Source organism: Engraulis encrasicolus, unplaced genomic scaffold, assembly GCF_034702125.1.
Source record: "Engraulis encrasicolus isolate BLACKSEA-1 unplaced genomic scaffold, IST_EnEncr_1.0 scaffold_28_np1212, whole genome shotgun sequence".
Classification (NCBI taxonomy): Eukaryota; Metazoa; Chordata; class Actinopteri; order Clupeiformes; family Engraulidae; genus Engraulis; species Engraulis encrasicolus.
The window spans coordinates 1,283,960-1,306,689 of NW_026945577.1; the positions used below are offsets into that span (position 1 = coordinate 1,283,960).

The following is a 22,730-nucleotide window of genomic DNA, read 5'->3' on the forward strand; positions in this document are numbered from 1 at the left end:
ACACAAAGTGGAAGCACATCACCAGCGACACTGTGATAGAGTAACACTACATCAGTCATAACAGAGACTACGTTCGCACACACGAGAGAAGCGTACAGAACGCATCTTTTACCTTGAGTTTGCCCAGCTCAGCACACCATCCCAGAACAGCAGCCGACCCCACGCCAGCCGCCGATGGACAGGGCTACAATTAAGTTAAATGGTGTCAGTAACCAACATCTAAGTACATTACAATGCACCAAAAAGAGCAATAAACCAACCGAGAAGGACGCCTACCTTTCCTGTACGATGGCTCAACCACAAACGGAGGGACAGAGAGAGCGGTGTACCCACGCTACACTCTGCAGCATCAAAAACATAGCGTCTTTGCTAGCTAGTTACCACCGCAATGATATATGCTACCCACCGGAAGGAAAGGGGAGCGTCGTTACCCCGTCAGAATAAAGGTTCAGGATAACCACCGGTTACATACACCCCCACTTTAAAAGGTCACCGTCCCGGTGACACTCCGCACTCGCACACATCCCCGCACACACCCAACAAGCGCGCACGCACACACACCCAACAAGCGCGCACGCACACACACCCAACAAGCGCGCACGCACACACACACCCAACAAGCGCGCACGACTTTTCGAGAGTCGGGCCGATGTCTTGCTCAATCGCAGGTCACTCGTGAGTCTCGCATCGTGCAGTGTACATGGGGTAACGACAAGCGATTTTGCCTCACTATCGTGCAATCGCAGGGACGAAGGAAAATCAAAACGGTTTGAAATTCTGGTCGTGGCTCGTGCGTAAATCGCACAGTTAAAGCAGTGCTACGACCCGATTTGACACTTCACATGCACAAATGAATAGGGCTGTGCGATTCGCTGTTGAGCGCGACCTCATCTCCACCTCAGGTGCGCATGTTCCCTCCTCTGCAGACCGGGGAAACATGCCTGTCGCGTCGTACCGTGGAAGCATTTCGCTCGCATCCGACTGTCGGCTCGTGTAGTGTGAGGACGTGAGTCATGAGTTGTGAACTTTTAAACAGTGAAATTCCATTGTGCAGTGTGAGCAGAAGCTTAAGACCCACGAGTGAAAATATCGCACAGTGTATGCCCGGCTTAAGTTTTGACAGTGCAAGAAGAAAGCTAGGTCAGTGGCCTTTGCTTGTTTAGCATACTTATTCTCCTCTCCAGATTTTCCAAAAGCATGATTCAGCAATGGGTGCTGAAAAAGTTGGCTTGAATGTCCTAGGAGCAATCCTGAGAGGATGTGGTTCCATCAGGGCATTTGGCACATTTGATGTAGGGCCTATGTCTAGTGGACACCTCATATCTTTAACAGAATCATCAATTGGTTGGCCTCTCTGCCATGCTGCCATTTGTGTTGCATGGGAAGTATTCTTCCCATCAAGTGTTTCATCCAGGATGTCAATGTTATCACATGTGTAGTGGATGAATTTATCTGCCGCAATGTTTGTTGGAATAATGGCACCACTCTCTTGGTTCAGAGTTTTTGCATTGCTCTCAGCTAAGGAGGATCTGGACTTGGAGGACCTGATTGTAACTCAGACAATGACCTGCCAGGTTGAATTGTCGTATTAGGTCTTTTACCCAATAGCTTGATGAAGAGTACAAGCAAGACCGACATGTTTCGGAGTCCATGTTTTGCCATCACTGACACAATAAACAAGGACTTAAGCCTCATTCAGAACTGTACTTTGAGCAAGTTTTTCCTGGCTACCAATTCCATCATCTTCAAGAGATGTGTGGCCACTAACAATTAGGCTGAGTAGCATGTATAGACTATCTCAAATGTATGCAATAGTATCTTATAAAATATGTAAAATATGTCTGAACATTTTTCAAAATCACACAAAATATCTTATGTTATATGTAATATCATGGTGTCATCTAGCGATTTCTGGACAGTTTTCAGAGAGCTAATAGCAACTTTAAGTGATTTTTTGGAAACACTAAATACTGCACATTATGCTAAGTATTTCTAAAATACTTATATCAATTTTCTTAACCATATAAACACATATAGGCTACAAATATCTTATTAGAAAAGCTTAATATTTGAAACGTTTAGACTAACACCTACAATATTAGCATTATTAGCATTCTAGAAGCTATTTTATACTTTTTAAAATCCTCTATAGTAGATACATTCATCAAGAAACATTATTGGGACACAAAATGTTAGAAAAGAGCATTTATTTCCAAGTACAGCAATACTTGGTAAAAATGCTCTGTCAAAAAAAGCACATTTTGGCAGCCATTTTGTTTTTCAAATTTAACTGTCAAAACCTCAAAATCCAGCTTGGGAACCAGTCTAGTTGCATTCAGCACACTTAAATTATGTTAAGTACATAGGTTCCCAACTTTTACTAAAAAATGCTTCTAACATTCACAAATATGAAAAATGTGTCTAGACTATACCCTGAGCATGGTACAGTCCCACCGCACTGCTCCCCATGGGGCGCCACTGAGGGCTGGCCCCTTGCACGGGTGAGGCATAAATGCAATTTCGTTGTGTGCAGTGTGCAGTGTTCACTTGTGTGCTGTGGAGTGCTGTGTCACAATGACAATGGGAGTTGGAGTTTCCCAATGGGCTTTAACTTTCACTAAGTCTGAAATCCTATCTTATCTTGAGATAGGAAGGGATTTAGGAATTTTGGTATAACAGAAGGAGGTTAACTTAACTTAGATGGGATGGGGGGCCGAAAATAAGATAAGAAACGGCTAGGGACTGACTTAGGAATTCGTTCTGTAATAGGAAGTTAGGATTTTTCCTATCTTACTGTTCCTATCTTAAGTTAGGATGAGCATTTAGGATTTTTTCTGTTATGTGGCCCGGGTCCTTTGCCGGCCCTTCCTCTGTGTCTCCCTCCCCACTTGCTTCCTGTCTATGCTCCACTATCCTATCAAAAGGCCCAAAAAGCACCAGGATTTTTTTTTTTTTTTAGTGAACGTGTTCTAAATTTCGTGTGAAATCGGACATAACACATGAATGAAAACCTGTTCATACATTTGAAATTTTAGCTGCAACTGTATCTTTTTCAGATTTTCACTTTCATATAAAATTCAGTAGGAAATCTACGGAGGTCTTTGTACATGAGGCATGCAACAAGGTAAAATATTTCTTGAAGGGAAGAGAATGTTGCTTGCAGTACTTTCTATACCCAAATCCTGTTTTTAAACATATTTATAAACATAACAACATACAGCATAAGAGGAAGTGGTATAGTCTCACACTATAACCCCACTCCAACAGGCGTGAGAAGCAAGTACAGTCCACACATAATTGGTGTTGTAGACTATCTAAACTGATTATATTTTCATGGACAACGTTAGTGAAAAGTGAAAGAAAGCCCATTGGGAAACTCCAACTCCCATTGTCATTGTGACACAGCACTCCACAGCACACAAGTGAACACTGCACACTGCACACAACGAAATTGCATTTATGCCTCACCCGTGCAAGGGGGCAGCCCTCAGTGGCGCCCCATGGGGAGCAGTGCGGTGGGACGGTACCATGCTCAGGGTACCTCAGTCATGGAGGAGGATGGGGGAGAGCACTGGTTGATTACTCCCCCCACCAACCTGGCGGGTCGGGAGTCGAACCGGCAACCTCTGGGATGCAAGTCTGACGCCCTAACCGCTCACCCATGACATGTATATTATATTATACATTGTTATACCAAACCATATCATTGTGCACGTCACTGGGTCTGCAAAAGCGTTTCCCCTTTATCTTTAGGCCCTACTGGTGAACTTCAGGAAGCATCATGTGCCACACACAGGGAGGGGCAAAGGGGTTTGTTGTTCTGGGCCCAGGGAGAGAGGGGGGATCCCATTACATTGTATGTTTTGAGTGTCTTTCAGATGGCTTTTTCCCTGGCTGTCAGCGGCCCTACAGCTACACCAGGGGTTCTCAACCTTTAAAAAAGAAGAAAAAAAAATAGACTTCCCCTGGACCTCATCATAACCCTACCAACGCCCCGTTGACCTCATCATAAGCCTGCCAACGCCCCCTTTAGTATTAAAAAAAATAAAATAGACTAATGGGCTACTATGCACTGCCCCTCTCAGATGTATCCTTCTCAACGCCCCCCATAGTGCTCCCTAATGCCCCCTGGAGGGCTATAGAGCCCCTGTTGCAAGACACTAAGCTACAAAAAGTGGAGAAGACGCGCTCACACTATCGCCTCAATAGGCTACTTAACAAATCTTAACTGGGTGCTGAATCCCACAAAAACTTGAATGAATAAATGAAGCGAAGGACAGCACTCTTCAGATTTCTTCTTTGTTTATTCGCCCACGAACGTTTCGCCCGAAACGTTCGTAGGCGAATAAACAAAGAAGAAATCTGAAGACACTAAGCTAAACAGGTAACTGAACAGTGTACTACTTGGTTTCATTTAATAAGGGTTTGCATCTAAACCAGAGAAAACCAAGGTCCCAAAATAAACCTACTGTACAGTAAAAGGCTTTTGAACTTTGACAGTCTGGTGGTCAGCCACCACAATGCACGTTCATCAGGACTGGACTGGTAATCTGGCATAGAGGGCATTTCCATGGTGGGCCCACACATCAGGAGGTGGTGCTTTTTTTATTTTTATTTTTTTTATTTAAATTTCCCCTTGCAGACATCAGTGTCTCCTTAATATACAGTGGACTGAGCCCATCATAATTGTAGTATGGAGGTGAGGGGTTGGTCTATGCCAGGGCTATTCAAATGGCGGCCCTGGGGCCAGATGCGGCCCTTAGACAGCAAGGTTCTGGCCCCCCACAAGCCCCTTGAAATACAGAATCGTTGTTTCGGAATTTAGAGATAAATGTATGGGTTCCGTATCAAGCTGAAACGGGACACAGGACGTTAAAATGCAGGAAATTATCTTCAAGAAATGCAAAACTTTCTGGGGGAGGACCCACAGACCCCCCACCTCAATGAAGTGTCCCGTATTTTCTTCATTGACAGTCGGCAACCATAATACAAGTATATACGTATTAATGGGAGGAATTTGAAAAACTGGCCCTCGTTGACATTTAATTGAATTGGTCTGGTCTATGCCAAAAATGCCCGGGCCAGTTTGTGGTCCCATGCTAGCCCTGACGGCTATAGACACTCTAACCCTATTGTCATCACCACCAATAACAGAAGTGGGCCTACACGTGTTCTATTTAAAGCATGTTGAATTTCTGCAAACATACTGCATGACTGTTGCATCATGGGTAAGTATCTAATCAGGGTTTTGAGAGCGCCATAGGTTTCAGGCTTCACACAATGCTCTAATGCATATTATGGGACACGCACGCCGTTTCATTTTAAAACCATTTTCTGCATGATCTAACAACAGACAACAACAATGCTGCCTCTCCTGTTTATGCTACTGACATTCCCAGGACTTTCTGATGGTGAGACTGTAGGGATTTAGTGTTTATTTTATTTTATTTACGACACCATATTTTTTACTGTTCCAATGCAAAAAATTTGTTTAAATGTTAGTAAAATGTGAAGTGGTGTTATTGAAGTTATCAAAGTATTTTTCTCCTATTAGCATTTTTTTTTAAAGCATTATCACTGTCATTTGTCCATTATTCTCCCATTTGCATTTGTCAGTTAATGTTACATTTCTCAAAACCACTAAATTGAGTACATTGCAATTGTTTGGGGAATAAACCACCAGTACTTGTATTGCACTTGGTCGGGCAATGGCCTACCAGAGCACAGTAAAAAAAGAGTCACTTACAGAGTCGATTTAACACTGTGTAAAGTGTATGTGAACCCAGAGTACTCTCTAGGTATTGAAGTAGCACTGCATTTTTTACTGTGTGTGAGCTGTTATAGAATGACTCTCTTTAACTTCATTTAATTTATTTTAAGTTATTTTATTTCATTTCATGTCATCTCATCTCAGGTTCTATGCTATGTGTGTCGGGCTGCCCAGGCCTCCACATGTGCCTACAAGTGTAAAAAAACAACAGTAAAAAACAAAAACAAAAAAAACAAAACAAAGCAAAACAAAAAACAGTGTTAATTCAACACTTAGAGAGTTGACTGAACATCTTCTAGAGTGTATTTGGACCCAGAGTACTCTCTTTATTTGATTTCATTTCATTTATTTTATGTCATTTCATGTTATTTCAGGTTCTCTGCTTGTGTGCCAGGCTGCCCAGCCTGTTCCATGCCACGGAACTGCAGGAGAACCTACATATCTACAGCTGATGTCAAGCACGTCGGGATACGACTTGGATTTCAGAAAAGTTACTCCGAATGGTGCAACAACGCTGATGTTTAGATTTAGAAAGAATCAGGTGTACATCTTCGATTCAACTTCAACTGTGACGTACAGGTGGAGTTTCATTAAAGTAAATGCTACAATTCTTATAAACCCAACGACTAAAGAAGACAGTGGAACATACTCAGTTGCAATCTACAATGCTGGTGATGGGACGTTTGTGGAGAGGAATACATTTCAATTGATTGTTGAAGGTAAATAATAGTCTTGTTAATATTTAAAATAGATATTACTGTCCATTTTCCAGATGAATATCCTGACTGAGGCCTATCATTTCACAAACATTTTGTAGTGCGTTTCTCAAAAGTGTAGTTGCTATCTATGTTAACTACTTTGTTGTTTGCAATGCAATTTCCCATTGGCAACTACCCAAGTTGCTAACTAGCTAATACGTAACTACGCTTTCGAGAAACGCACCCCTGGTTTGCTAAAATTTTAAATGTCTGTATATTTCTCAAGAAATACTTATAGCCACATATAAACAGCCACATATAAACAGTTTGTGGCCGTGCTGCCTTAAGTTTGCAAGTTATCTAAACTTGACAAAGCTTTGAATTGACATAAGTCTGGACTTGTGTTCAGTTACAAATGTAAGACATCAGGGGAACTTACTTTTTTTACGTTTAACTGTCTGCAGTGTTTCACAGTGTAGTTGTTAAAGAATGTAGGGGACCTATGGAGGCGGGGTATGTGGCAAAAGTTAGGGCTCAGCATCACGTTTTAACACAACGTAAGCCATTTCACACAGGATGACTCCTTTAAAGGAACACTGTGTGAGATTTTTAGTTGTTTATTTCCAGAATTCATGCTGCCCATTCACTAATGTTACCTTCTTCATGAATATTTACCACCACCATCAAATTCATAGTGTTCATTATGACTGGAAAAATTGCTCTTTTCATACATGAAAAGGGGGATCTTCTCCATGGTCCGCCATTTTGAATTTCCAAAAATAGCCATTTGTAGCTGCAAAAATGACTGTACTTGGACCATACTAGAAAATATTTAGTTATTACTTAGTAAACTTTCATGTAAAGATCAAATTTGGCAATAGGCAGCCCAGTTTCAATGAGCAGCATAGTTGCAGTACCTTTTTTGACCATTTCTCACACCGTATGACTCCTTTAAAGGACCAGTTCAGTCCATTTCAATATGCTATGTTGTATTGCTCACGCTAGCCTTGACTTGTCAGTACCCGGTGATGCCACATTTTTCGGCTCAGCCCTTTCCGGGATATGAGCTATTTTAATGGGGGCAGCGTTTGTTTACTTTTTTTTTATGAACATAGGCCTACTCCAAATATTTTCCCAAAAGGTACCGCTGTTTGCTAGTTGTCTGCTGATGTTGTAAAACCTTTTGGATGTTTTTGGGAAAAAAAAACAATAATTTGGGAATGTAAACAAAGCGCTGCCCCCATTACAATGACCAGGAGTAGTGTGAGCATTACAACTGCATGTTGAAATTGACTGAACTGGTCATTTCACTATTGTACATCTTCTTGAAACCTCAAGACCATAGCAGAGCTGCAGCAGCTTCCCTTGGTGTGCTGCTCGTGCTGTGTCTGGCTGTGTGTGGCGGTGGGGCGCTTCATTACGTCAACCGAAAGAGGACACACGCTCAGCAGCTAGCAGGTCAGCATACTGTACTGAGAGATTCAATTAACCCCTTAAAGGGATATGCCACTATTTTGGGGCTTAATACAGTTAAAATCGTTGGCTGGGGTTTATAAAGGTGGTAAAGTGTCTTATTTTTCATGTGAAGCGTTGTCTTGCTTTAAGACAAGTTAAAAGAGGGAGTATGTCGCTAAGCTAGTGAAAGTCAATGCATCCATGTAGCATTGCTACATGCTACACGGATCCATTGACTTTCACTAGCTTAGCGACATGCTCCCTCTTTTAACTTGTCTTATAACAAGACAACGGCTTACATGAAAAATAAGACACTTTACCACCGATATAAACCCCAGCCAACGATTTTAACTGTATTAAGCCCCAAAATAGTGGCATACCCCTTTAAGACACTGCATCATAAATGAGCTGTTACCAGAATGGCAATGGCCGAGTCTTAATTTATTACTAAAGGCCCCGTGCACTGTCATAGTAGTGTAGTACTATAGTAGTTAACTTTCAATGGCTATTACACCGTGCCACAGGAGGTACGGCGTGCATTAAGGGGCTACAAGCTTCAAAATCTAAAAATGAATTTGATCGTCAAACATGTTGCCATGCAAGGAAATTGTCTTTGGTTGTGTCTTTGGTTGTGTCTGTGTATGTGTGTGTGATTTGTCTTTGTCATTTGAGATATACACATCCTTCTGTGTTACAGTTTTTTTCTCTATTGCAAACACACATTTTCTGGAATCATGTCTTGAATTCTCAAAACTCACACACAAATCCAAACACTCACACACAACAGGACAAAACCACTGATTTCACTTCTGCAAAATGTCTAGTCTCAAAATTATATACTGTACTCTCCCAAAAGTACTGCACATCATTCAAAAAAGGCTATTTCGTTATCAAATAACACACACACATGATTTGATGTCATCATTTGAATTTGCACTCATATGAAACATTTGATCACAAATGGGTCAGTTGTCCCGGGCGCAGGGAGAGAGGAGGCCCAAAATTGGGTTTTCATTACATTGTATGTATGTGGATGGAGGGCCCTTTCAGATGGTTTTGTCCTGGACCTGGCCCCAAAAACACCTGTCAGCGATCCTGCTCCCCAGCTCCCTCCCCTCCCACACACTGAGCCCATTTATATGGCCGCAATAATCAGGTTATTGGAATAAACAGGTTATTGGAGTAAACGGCTTATTGCCGTTTACATGCAGTTCGTCGATTGACTGTGTTCCACTAAAGTGTGTGACATGAAGCTAGAGTTTAAGGCTTGTGATTGGCTACTTATACTTCTAGAATGTCAATAACCTGACAATAACCCGATTATGCTGGTTACATGACACGAGAAATCAGTTTATTAGCCAAAAACCTACCTGTGCGAATTGGATTTCTCATAAACCGATAACGGCAATAAACCGGTTATGAAAACTGTTTATTCAGTTTACATGAGCGCTCGAATAAACTGGTAACTCCAAAAACCTGATCATAAACGGTTTATTGATGCGCATATAAACGGGCTCAATGTGTTAGAGACTGGCATGTATTCATCAAGTGTTATTCCTTATAATTGTAATTTAAATGTTCATTTGTTATTTATTACTTCATCACTGTTACTTGTCCTGCTGTCTTGCACTTTAATGTCAGCCTGTAAATGTCAGTCCTGTGTATGTCTATGTCCTGACATGGTATAGAGAGAGAAAGAAACGTAATTCCAATCTCCTTGTATGACCTGTGCACCTGAAGAAACTGACAGTAAAAGCTGACTTGCCTTGACTTCCCTCCCATCCCCTAAAAGGTAGGGATGTAGTTTTGTCCCCTCGGCTATTAAGGCCCTGAATAGTACATGACCCTATCCTCCATCTAGGCCTACCTAGTTATTTATTCATTTATTGATTACCTTATTCTATTTCAGTGGTGTACTCTACTTTTTTATGGTGGGTATACTGTATATTTGAACATTTTTTGAAGTGGGTATACTGTACATATATTTGTGTTATTCAAAACAATGGATCAATCAATTTTAAGTGGGTATACTGAAATCCCTGAAATTAAGAAGTGGGTATATTCCATATACCCGCGTTCTACGTAGACTACACCACTGTTCTATTTGGAGCATTTGTTTTTGTCTGTTTGTTAATGTTTGTTTTTGTTACTCTCCTGTCTTGTTGTCTGTGTCACTGTCCTTGTATTGTGTGGTGATGCTGTGAGCCTCTACTTTTTACCTGCAAACAAATCTACCTTCGGGTATCAATACAGTTACCTTACCTTACCTTACCTTCTTGACTTTAGCAGAGCCTTCTGTCATGGAGTACATTACTGTGAGTTGGAGGAAGAGGCCACAGCAAAGGAGCCGAGAGGAGGAGGAGGAGGAAGAGGAGGAGGACAGAGAGGAGCTAGGAGAAGTGGCCTTGACCGCATCCCTCAGGCACAACAGCAGCTTGCTGAAGGATGATTCAGAGTGTACAGTGTACGCCAACGTTCGATATGCAGAATGATGGCGTTCTTTTAAAAGAAAAAATGCTTTTATTATTTTTTGTGATAGGACAATGGAGGAGAGACAGGAAACGAGTGGGGAGAGAGAGACGGGGCAGGGTCACCAAATGACCCGGGCCAGAATCGAACCCGGGTCGCCCGTGTAGCAGTCCAGTGCCCAAATCAGTGTAGATGTTCACACGTTAATGTGCTATGTCCCACACTAACCCCCTGATTATTAGGGGCATAGCACATTAACTGAATTGACACATCTTGATGCATAGGCCTACAGTTAGTATTAGGGCCTTTGGTTAGTCAACCAAACTTACCTTCTAGGTACCCCGGCTATCTCAAGCATGTCTGTCTCGTCTTTCTTGGACGACTTAGCTTGGTCCTGAGCCCGCGTCGTAGGCCTATCCAGGGTTGCCAGATGCTGATGATTTCCAGCCCAAAAAATGCTCAAACCCGCCTGGAAGCACTAAATCCCGCCCAATTCTATTGATTTCTATGGCCATAAATTGGGCGTTTTTTTACTGTTAAGTGCCATTTTTACCCACAGACGGCCGTCCTCAGCAGCCCAATTGGGTGGCAAACCGCCCAATCTGGCAACACTGGTCGTACCAGCTCCACCGTTAAGTTCCACCGTATCCACTAAAGGCCAAGTAAGTTCATGGTCCATGTGAGAGCTACTCGGTGGAGCAAAGGTTCAGACGCTGGCCAAACATGCAGCCAGATGATGTAAATCAGGTTAGGCCAAACAGGCCCTGTGTGAAAGCAGGTGCCTCCGGTGTTCACCTGTTCCCCAGGACTGTTCTAAGTGGGTGCATTCCAGTCTGCAGACTTCCGTCCTCCCTTGCTCACTTGCCTGCTTGTGACCTCATGATGATGTCACTGACGATACAAAATTAATTCAATATCTTGCAAAAGCACAATTCTAATGTCATTTTCTCATTTGCAATTGGGATGGTGAATGAAAAATAGTCCCCCAAAAATTGCTCTGGCTAGGCTGACAGCTGGGAAACTTTATTGTTTTCTCCACGGAGGCTGGGCCAGGAGGCGGGGCGAGGCCACAAGCACAAGTGGAGGACAAGAGTGTGCATATTGGAATGCACCCAGTGACTCTCTTACCTATGACCCCTAAATAGGCCCAAGGAACCCAGAGAAGTTAGTTGGCGCCCCCGTGTGGTGTGGACGTGTTAGTGTGCTGTGTAACCACTCCTTAACAGTAGACATCTTTTTACATGACATATAGGTACCGTTAACTTAAAGTTGATGCATAGAGGTAGAAGATTAGAGGTTACACGGCAATTCACAACAGCACTGGAAAACGGCAAGTGCAGCCTCCATCTGCTGTAGGTAGACCTGTGCTCTTTAGTCAATACAAACAGAGACGGTTTATAGGAAACCTCGGATGGAGAACACGCCCACCTAAAACTGTGTGAATATGAAGGGACACATTAATCAAGGACCAGATTTGAAATGTCAAGCCTGGATTGCAGGGGGATTGAAAGGGGGGCGGGTCACCTTTAGTCTTCCACCTCTTTGATTCAGTTGACTGCTAAAATGTAAAGACACACACACACACACACACACACACACACACACACACACACACACACACACACACACACACACACACACACACACACACACACACACACACAGTCAAATAAAAACAACATTAACTCAGATTGAATTTTGTGTATTGTCTTTCATAAAATATACATCAGGGACACGTTGGGCTTTGCATGACTAAATGCCATGTCATTTCAGAGTTTATGCTCTCGAGTCGCGGCTCAAGTTTGGTCATGTAGGGCCTTTAGCCTCTATGTAAACTTGAGAGTGTTGTTTCCTTGCATGTTCAGAAACTGCTTCTGGGACGATAGGAGGGGTTTCTTGCTGTTGGCTGTATAGATACCGCACATTAATGAATGGGACAAATCTGTGTGTGTGTGTGTGTGTGTGCGTGTGCGCAGGGAAGCCGACAGGGGGGACAAAGGGGTCAGCTGTCCCGGGCCCAAGGAGAAAGAGCCCAAATTCAGACCTAATTACATTATATTGGTAGGGGGGCCCTTTTAGTTGATTTTGTCCCGGGCCTGGCCAATGCTGCCAACGGCCCTGTGTGTGTGTGAGACATAGTATAGTATAAACAATGATGGCATTAATGGGCACACAAGTACAGCATTTAAAGTGCTCTGACCAAAAACACATCTCACTACACATCCTCAACCCAACAGGCTACCACACGAAACAATTTCAGACGTGCAGACGTTGTCTCTTTTAGGATGCAAACCAAAGTATTACCTCCCATTTTTTTCTGAGGCTACTGGCCTCTATTCTGGAGCAGTAGGTTTGGATCCCACCCTTACCCCTCCCTACACCTCCATCCATGGATGTAGCCACAGAAAAATTGAGAGATGACTTTCAAATGTTCGGTTTTCTAGGGTTATTCCACCAAATATAGTTTTCTGAACCCTTTGTGTTTTAAAGTGAATAGCATCTTGTTTTCTTTGCCTTTTTGGAGGTCTGAAAACATTGCACCTGTTGTGTTATTTAAACCATTTGTCAATTATTTGCAAATAAATGCTCTAAATGACAACATTTTCATTCCAAATTTGGAGGAAATGGTGTATGTAATTTAAAGAATGAAACGTTTGTTTTCTTCAAACACATAAAACACATAGTAAAATCAGAAAAAAATGAAAATTCCGAAGTGGTCTCTCATTTTTTCAGGAAATGATGGGAGGAACAGGCCACAGGAAATGACCACAGGAAATGATGGAAGGAAAGCCTCCCGGCCCCGCGTCCCAGCCCCGCCTACATGACGAAAACAATGAAGTTTCCCAGCTGTCAGCCTCGCCACAACAACTTTTGGGGGACTGCTTTTCATTCACCACCCCAATTGCAAAAGAGAAAATGACATCAGAATTGTGCTTTCGCAAGATATTTAATACATTTTCTGTCGTCAGTGATGTCATCATGAGATCACAAGCAGGCAAATGAGCAAGGGAGGACGTGAGTCTGCGTAATGCACCCTCTGACTTCAACCCCAGAGCTGACAGCTTTGGCCAGGCCCCGGACAAAATCATCTCAATCAACCCAAGGTTGTCTTTGCCCTAACCCGAACAGTCATAAAATGTTCATGACATTGATGATAATGTTTATGACTTATCTATGACTGTGTCATGACACTATTATGATACTGTAATGACATACTTATGACACCGGCGTCAAGTAAAATGTTACCAACATTTTTCATCTGTACCATCAGAAGCCACATCAACTCTCTCTTCAACTACGAGACAAGCTACAAAATCAACTTTTTTTTTGTATATTTATACTTTGTTTATTATGTTTATTAAACCATTGCATTTTAACATGATGTCCTTGATAATCAACCAAAATAGTTTTAAAGAAAGTGCAAAATACATGTACTGTAATGTTGGCACAAAATTAAATTATGTTTAATTTACAGGCCGCATGTGGCCTTACACTAGAGTGCTAAGGCCTAATTCACACCAGAGCGGAGAAGCGTTGCGGGACGGAAGCGATTTTTAATGGCGGTGGTGAAAATAAATGGAAACAGATCTGTCCTTACACACCAACCGGTGGTAGTCAGGCAGTAGCGGTGCGGGAGCCGGCTCCGCTCAGCGCTGCATTTGGAAAATAGAACGTGAGCGGATGTTTGGACGGCAGCGACTGGCGGTGTCCCATTCAAATGAATGGCAAAGTAGCGAACTAGCTTTGGCTGTGGGGCGATTTTAAACTGGACTGGCCGCGCACGCTGACGCTGTTGGTGTGAAAAGCAGAGTATAACACACCGGCAGAAACTAAGCAGAAAGACCTCAGTCGTCTCGCTGCCATGCCGCCCTGCCGCCCTGCTCTAGTCTGAAATAGGCCTTATGAAGTTTAAGTTGTAGTTATCTTTACAGATATTGCTGTAGATGCGAACAGGCCTTACATTTGTCAAAAGTTTAACTGCATACTTAAAATTCTTTTTAAAAAAGTGTAGCGGCATGCTTAATTAAATTTAACAAAATTAAACAAAAAACAAAACAAAAAAAAGATTAATGAATTGTAAGGCCATTGATGATTTGATGATTATATTTACTCCCCAAAACAAACTCTTCCCACAAATATGGATTCAAATCAGTGTCACTAAATAGCTGATTTCTCCAACAACTGCTTACTCAGATGCCAGAGCCCACAGTGACTGGTCAGCAGTAAATGCCACGTCACTTTAACTTAGCTATAACCAAATACTTCTCACATCTGGGTAACCAGCACTTGGGGATGGGTAATCAGACATCTTTTCACACCGGCAACATGGTACCGTTCAGTCTATCACACCGTTCAGTCTATCTACTGAGTCTATCAACAGCAACATGTGCTAGTGTTGCACCTACTACACCACCAATCTACTTCTGCTGTTAATACTTGGCACCTCTGCTGTAGGCGTAGGCAGGGCCGTAACCAGACATTTTCAAATACCGAGGTCAAATACTGCGTGCTGTACTGCATAACGTACATTTAGAATGCTTCAAATACTTCAGTCAAACTCTTAAATTTGTTTTTATTAATCACTACCTTGAGGATAAATGGGGGTGTCGTATACAGACTGAATTTATCATTGTTGATCATATATCAATTTTCCTCATAAATAAATGTTACATTACTGAAAAAAAAAATCAGAGGACATGGCCTCTGTGTCCTCAATGGTAGTTATGGCCATGGACGTAGGGCGTCTCTCCTTGTGTTAGGTCTGCCTACCTCACCCCCCCCAAAAAAAAAAATGGACCAATGGAACCACTCTCTTATCCAGTCTACTTCTACCTTTACTACTTTGTCCCTCCTCTGTAGACGTGAGTGGCGCTGGCATCGATTGAGATCCCAACTGGTGTAACAGCTCTGTAATATGTTTTAAAGGGTTAATCTACTTCTACTTTTACTTTGACCACTGGCACCTCTGCCGTGGGCGTAGGCATTGGACGTCTCTCCTTGTGAATGAGCTGGTGTCGATTGAGAGATCCCAACTGTGAAAAAGACTTCCCGCACAGGTGGCAGGCGTACGGCTTCTCTCCGGTGTGAATGCGCCGGTGTATCTCCAGGCACTTTAGCCGTTGGAATCGTCTGTCACACTGGTCGCACGGATATGGCTTGTCCGTTTGGTGGAGGCGCAGGTGCTTATTGTAGCATTCGATCTGGGAGAAACTCTTTCCACAAGGGTTACAGTGGTACGGGCCTGTGTGAACGGACTGGTGGCGTTTGAGATTTCCCGCCTGGGAAAAAGACTTGCTACACTGGCTGCACCGGTAAGGCTTGTCTCCCGTGTGCGTTGCCAGGTGTACTCTGAGATGCCCTAACCGTGCGAACGTCTTGCTGCAATAGGTGCAGTGGTAAGGTCTCTCCTCTTTTTTGTGAATGTGCTTGTGTTGTCTGAGGCCATCTGCCGATGAAAAACATTGGCTGCAATATTTGCAGAGGTGGGCCTTTTGACCTGCTGTGCGAATGTACTGGTGCCGTGTCTGTATCTGCAGGTCGAGATCGGGCTGGACATCCATCGCGTGATATTCCAGGTGCGTTCTCATGGCGTTCTCTTCAGAGAATCCCAGTCCACAGAAAGAGCAATAGTATGGTCCCCCTTCATTTTGCATCTCTGCGTCTGCCTCTGGATCCGCTTCGGCTGGGAATTCGGGGGTCAGCTGTAATCCTCCTCCTGCCAGGCCCACCAGGAGGAAAAAAGAAACAACAATTCAACAAACTTTTTAAAAAACACGTTTGTTTAAAGGTGCACTGTGTAGGAATTGGTAAAAAAGGTAGCCTACTGCAACTATGCTGCTCATTGACACTGGGTTTCCTATTGCCAAATTTGATCTTTTCATGGAAGTAACAAACTTATATTTCCTAGTATGGCCCAAGTACAGTCATTTTTGCAGCTAAAAATGTCTATTTCTGGAATTTTCAAAATGGTGGATCAGGTATGAAAAGTGCAATTTTCCCAGTCATAATGAATACTTAGAATTTGATGGTGGTGGTAAGTATTCACGATAAAAGGTAACATTAGCAAATGGGTAGCAAGAATTCTGGAAATAAACAGCTAGCAATCTTGCACAGTGTACCATTTGGCAAAAACTTTATTTTCCCTGGAAAAGAATTCAATGGGTTAACATAGTGTTTCTCAACGGGGGCAGGGGGGCGTTGGGGAGGGTTGAGAAGGATACAGTTGAAAGGGGCGGTGCTTAGTTGTTATTGGGGGCATTAGTCCATTTGATTTTTGCAATACTAAGGGGGGTGTTGGCAGGCTTATGATGAGGGCAAGGGGGCGTTGGGAAGCCTAGGATGAGGTCCAGGCCAGGGAGCGTTTGTTTAAAAAGGTTGAGAACTACTGTGTGATAACCAGTGTTGGGTGTAACGCGTTACAAAGTAACGCGTTACAGTAGTGTAACTACTTTTTTCGTAAAATAGTAGTGTAACGCGTTACTACTGGGAAATTAGGTAACGTAACGCAGTTCTTTGTTAAATATGGCAAAACGTTACTTTTCCGATCGGTGCGATTGGCGCCACAGGCGACTTTTGTCGACGAGATTTTTTTCAAATAGGATATCAAATGTAGTTCAACTTCCACCTCTACAGGTGGCAGACATGTTTTACTTCAGTTCTAAACACATTGGGACGCCTTATATGGTATTTTGTTTAAGACAACTACAAAACTACAAACCGCGTTCATTGCGGAAGTAACTCCTCCCCTGTGAAACAACTCGAAAGACAGAAGCAACTCTGCAGTGACATTACGTGGATAATTCTACTGAATAAACGACCAAATGCATTCAAATGGTAACTTGTCATGGTTGTACATATGTATTCATCATATATTTCGCCCCTAAATGAGGTAATATGCAAACAGGAGTGTATTTTCTGCCGCAGTAGAACTCCCCATGTTATGGTGCCTGAGGGAGACTATGATAGCCTATTTGTCGATCATGGGGACTGTAACAGAAAAACCCTTCATTCATTCACTTGTAAGTACACAATAGAAGTGTTTGTTTCTGCAGGAGACTTATATAATGAGGAAGGGAAGGTTTTTCCGATCAAGACGTGAGGTAGGCCTAAATATTGCGTGCTGCTTTGTATAGGCCTACTGTCGCTATGCTGGCGACGGTCATTGCAACGGGGGATGAGGAAGCGAGTCGCAATTTGCCTGTACAGACTCAATAGTCAACACCTGCAGGGTAAAAGGGGTCGGGATGTTTGTAGAAGATCTTGTATACTAAGTAGAAAAGTAAATGAAGACAAAAGAAGTGTGCATATTCCTGCCAACAGCGGGGGATGTTGAGTGGTATAGGCGCCTGAGACACACAGGTTTCGTGCCCATTCTACTCGGTGCAAATTGGAATCGCAGTTCACGCTACTCGACACTGGTTGTGCCGTCTGCAGGTCTAAATAAATAGCAATGCTATTCTAATAATATAATAATAGTAATAACTATGTCAAATTACGACCTGACTGAGTGGACTGAGTAAACTCGATTGACGAATGTAACGCAAAAGTAACGAGTAACGCATAAAGTTACTTTCCACAAGGGGTAACTAAGTAAAGTAAGGCACTACTTTTTTGAATAGGTAACGAGTAACGAGCGCACACTACTTTTAAAAAGTAACTTCCCCATCACTGGTGTTAACAGATATATTATTACAATACAAAATAAACATGCCGTCTTTACAACCCAACTTGACAGAATGAAAATGCAGAGAACAAACACTCTCAGTCTCAGTAGACTCACAGTCTATTGTTGTAAATAACTTTTTTTATTTAAACAAATTCAGTACAAAGTTCATATGGTGTTTTATAGATCTTGTCTTACACAAAAACAACATAATATGCAACCAAATGAACAGTCAGACAACAGTCAAAATCACACATCAGACTGTACAGAACAAGCCCAGCCGAAACTGCAACAGGTACAGTGCATTCAAAGTGAAGGGGAAAAAAACAATGAAAAAACAATGAAAAAAAATAGTGTGATTGAAAAGAAAGACTCAGCAACTCTGTTGGAAGTGAAGTTATTTCGTCAGTGAAAACATTACTGGTTATCCTCAAAGTAGAGTCAGTCTGCTTGACTATATTGAAGATGGAGCAATGAGGCATCTCCCCTTACCTGTCGACCAGCCCCCTGGAACAATCAAATAAACAAAACTAGAAATGTACTCAGAGAGTGCAGACCTCCGCCAAGGAAGCTGTTTGATAGAACAGCGTTACAAACTGGAATGTCAAAATCTGCGCTATGCCGCAATGGTAAAGGGCAATGGTAGGGCAGCCGTGGCCTAACGGTTAGGGAGCTGGTATTTCAATCTGGGGGTTGTAGGTTCGAATCCCACCTGACCTCTCCTTTCACCTGCATCCATGGCTGAAGTGCCCTTGAGCAAAGCACCTAACCCCACATTGCTCCAGGGACTGTAACCAATACCCTGAAAAATAGTAAATATAAGTCGCTCTGACTAAAAGCGTCAGCTAAATGAAATGTAATGTAATGTAAAGAATCGTTAAAGAAAATACTGGTTCCGGATCACCACCAAAATTGAATCACCTTTTGTAATTTCCAACAATTTCGGCCAAATTTGTTTGTTCATTTTTAAGTTATCCTGCTGACAGACAAACAAACAAACAAACAAAAAAAGAGACAATCGATGCGACCGAAAACATAACCTATAATAACCCATAACCATAATTTCCCCAAAGTAAAAACAGTACCCCCCCATATCAGCCCACCGAGAATAAGGTCCAGAATACGGCTCTCTATGGTCGACCCCTCTACACTGTGGGCCAGTACCCTAAAATAAACGAATAATAAAAAAAATAACCCCCCCCCATTGTCTCCATGTCTGCCCACTGGAAATATGCCCTGTATGCCAGATTACCAGTCCAGCCCTACAAGCTGTCCTCTCTATAGTGCTTCGTGCCTCTCTCTACTTGTGAGTGAGCTGGTGTCGTGAGACAGAGCTATATGACGCGAAGGCCTTGCCACAGATCTTGCATGGGTATGGCCTCTCCCCTGTATGCGTGTACATGTGCACTATAAGTTGTTGTGTCTGACCGAAGCGTTTGCTGCAGAGGGTGCAGTGATGCGGCTTCTCTCCCGTGTGGACTCCTGACGACGCCTGACGACTTCACAAAGCTCTTCCCGCACTGTTAGGGCTTTCAGGCCGACCAGAACGGAGCTGGAGCCGGTGCCCACACCAGTTACGTTCAGCACTAAAGTGCTTATCTGCGAACCGCCCGTGTTCATACCGGGCTCTGAACTTTTCCTGCACGTGACTGCGTTACCCGGATGAACCTGCTGACGGGCATGCTGTCGTCACGGTTCGCGGAGAAAAACCTAGTATTTTGCGGTTCGCATTGCGAACCAACTTTCCGGTTCGCGAACGCAAATATCTGTGGCATGAACACGACGGCCGGTTCGCGATTAGGTGCGGGAACGGGCTCCAGCACGGTTCTCAGTCGGCCTGAACGCGCTATGTGTGCAGCTGAACAGCTTTTCCCCCGTGTGGGCGTGCATGTGCGTCTTCAACTGCCCAGACTGGGAAAAGCCTTTGCCACAGATGGAGCAGCGATACGGCCTCTCTCCCGTGTGGATGCGCTTGTGTGTGGTGAGGTTACAGAGTTGCGAGAAAGCTTTGCCGCAATGTTGACATTGGTGCGGGCGCTCCCCGGTGTGGATGTGCATGTGTGTTTTGAGGATTGACAACACAGTAAACCCTTTGCCGCAAAGCTGACAGCGGTACGGCCTATCTACTCTGTGAATGTACTTGTGTAGACAACAGCGTTTGTAACTGTCCTCCTGCAACACCCACCACCCAAAAACATAAAAAATGAATACATCTCTGTACTTTTTTTCTCTAAAATGCCTGGAATCAATGCATGATTACAATCCTCAAACGTGGTGTGTCAGGTGTTGTTTACAACCCAACTTGCCAGAATGAAAATGCAGAGAACTCAGTTAGACTCACAGTCTTTTTTTGATATTATATATTTTTAATTTAAAAAAATTCGGTACAAGATTCGGTTTATAGATCTTTTAAGTACATTTTTAAAAAATGTATTTAGCATAAAACAAACAAACATGCAAGAACACTTCACCCCACCCAGTCTTGCTACAAATGCCAGTGCAAAAAGAACATATACAACCCAATAAATTCATCAACAACAGTCAAAATCACACATCAGACTGTACAGAACAAGCCCAGCCGAAACTGCAACAGGTACAATGCATTCAAACTGAAGGAGAAAAAAACTTTGAAAAAAATAGTGTGATTGGAAAGACAGACTCAGCAACTCTGTTGAAAGTCAAGTTATTCCCTCTGTGAAAACATTACTGGTCATCCTCAGACCTCCGAGTCTGCTATATGAAGATGGACCAATGAGCCAGCCCCCTGGAACAAACAAATAAACAAAACTAGAAATGCACTCAGAGAATGCAGACCTCCTTCAAGGAAGCTGTTTGATAGAACATTTCACTATGTTATACCCAATTTTTCTAGTCTTTCTTAAAAAGACTAGAAACTGGAATGTCAAAATCTGCCCTATCCCGCAATGGTAAAGAAAATACTAGTTCCGGATCACCACCAAAAGTTAATCACTTCTATCTGTCATTTCCAAAACTTCACAAAGTTTCATCCAAATCCGTTCATACATTTTTGAGTTATCCTGCTGACAGACAAACAAACAAACAAACAGACAGACAAACCAATGCAACCGAAAACGTAACCTCCTTGGTCGAAGTCAACACAGTGCAGATCTTAGTACCTCTCTCTACTTGTGAATGAGCTGGTGTCGTGAGGCAGATCTTAATGTGGAGAAGGTCTTGCCACAGTGCTTGCATGGGTATGGCCTCTCCCCTGTGTGCGTGTACATGTGCGCTTTAAGATGTTCTTGCTGAGTGAAGCGTTTGCTGCACAGGGTGCAGTGATACGGCTTCTCTCCCGTGTGGATGCGCTGGTGTTTGATGAGATTAGTCGACTTCAGGAAGCTCTTGCCACACTGTCCGCAGCTGAACGGCTTTTCCCCCGCGTGGACTTGCATGTGCGTCTTGAAATTTCCCGACTGGGAAAAGCCTTTGCCGCAGATGGAGCAGCGGTAGGGCCTCTCTCCCGTGTGGATGCGCTCGTGCGTGGTGAGCGTGTAGGCTTGCGAAAAAGCTTTGCCGCAGTGTTGACATTGGTGCGGGCGCTCCCCGGTGTGGATGTGCATGTGTGTTTTGAGGATTGACAACACGGTAAACCCTTTGCCGCAAACCTGACAGCGGTACGGCCTATCTACTCTGTGAATGTACTTGTGTTGGGTGAGATTCTTTGCTTTTGAGAAGCTCTTGCCGCACTGGTCACATTGATATGGCTTGGTTCCTGTAGATATGTTCTTGCCTTGTGTGCGCCCACCTGCCTGAGAAGGGCGTTTGCCACCACGTTCACGACTGTGCTTGACTGCTGTAGGAACGTTCTTGCGTTGTGTGGGGTCGCCTGTCTGGGGAAAACGTTCACAGCTGTGCGGCTTTTCTCCACTTTCCGCGCTTGTGGGCGGCTCTGGTTCAAGGCTGATCTTTTCATTTGGGTGGCTATCTTGCTCGTGCTCTCTCAAAGTTTTTTTTATAGAGAAACCTCGTTCTTGCTCTCTCAAAGTTCTCTTTGTAGGGAAACCCTGTCCATGCTCTCTCAAAGCTTTCTTTATAGGGAAACCCTGTCCAAGGACAGAGCACATATATGTTCTCCCGTTATCCACTTCTGTCTCTGGGATGGCAGTGAATGTGGGGAGTGTAGACAACTCTTTGTGAACGCCCTCCTGGTGCCTTCTCATGCTCCACATTCTGGAGAAAGCCTTGCCACAGACGGGGCACTTGTGTGTTCTCCCGTTATCCACGTCCGAATCCGGACCTTCAGTGCGTGATGACATTGCGGACCGAGACTCCTCTTGCCCTGCATTTGCTGGGTCTGTGGACGACGTGTCTGTAGATTCATCTGCAGGATGATGAGATGGGGGACCTTCTTCTTTATGGACGGCCTCCTGGTGCCTTTTCATGGTTGACCTTCTGAAGAATCCCTTGCCACAGATGGGACACTTGTGTCTTCTCCCGTTACCCACGTCTGTCTCTGGGACGGCTGTGAATTTGGGGAGTGTAGACAATGGCATTTGTGACTGTCCTCCTGCAACACCCACCACCCAAAAAAACATAAACAATGAATAAATCTTTGTACCTTTCTTGTCTAAATTGCCTACAACCAATGCACGATTATTATCCTCAAATATGGTGTGTCAGATGGTGTTAACAACCCAACTTGCCAGAATGAAAA

The 22,730-nt window shown here is 43.4% G+C and overlaps 2 protein-coding genes across 2 annotated transcripts in view; both read right to left on the reverse strand.

The window, feature by feature from the left end:
* Nucleotides 1-14,293: 14,293 nt before the first annotated feature.
* LOC134443178 (zinc finger protein 135-like) overlaps nt 14,294-22,730 on the reverse strand; it is a 37,277-nt gene continuing 28,840 nt past the window's right edge. The window contains exon 9 of the mRNA XM_063193067.1: nt 14,294-16,108. Within this exon, the coding sequence (XP_063049137.1) occupies nt 15,321-16,108 (788 nt within the window). The 3' untranslated portion in view covers nt 14,294-15,320. The remainder of the gene's footprint in view (nt 16,109-22,730) is intronic.
* LOC134443179 (zinc finger protein 726-like) lies at nt 20,403-22,717 on the reverse strand. Its single transcript, XM_063193070.1, has one exon. It carries the CDS (start codon nt 22,609-22,611, stop codon nt 21,199-21,201), a length of 1,413 nt encoding a protein of 470 aa, XP_063049140.1. The 5' UTR covers nt 22,612-22,717; the 3' UTR covers nt 20,403-21,198.

Coding starts and splice junctions, on each gene's coding strand:
- LOC134443179 (XM_063193070.1), bottom strand. CDS start 22,611: ATGTTTTTTTGGGTGGTGGGTGTTGCAGGAGGACAGTCACAAATGCCA.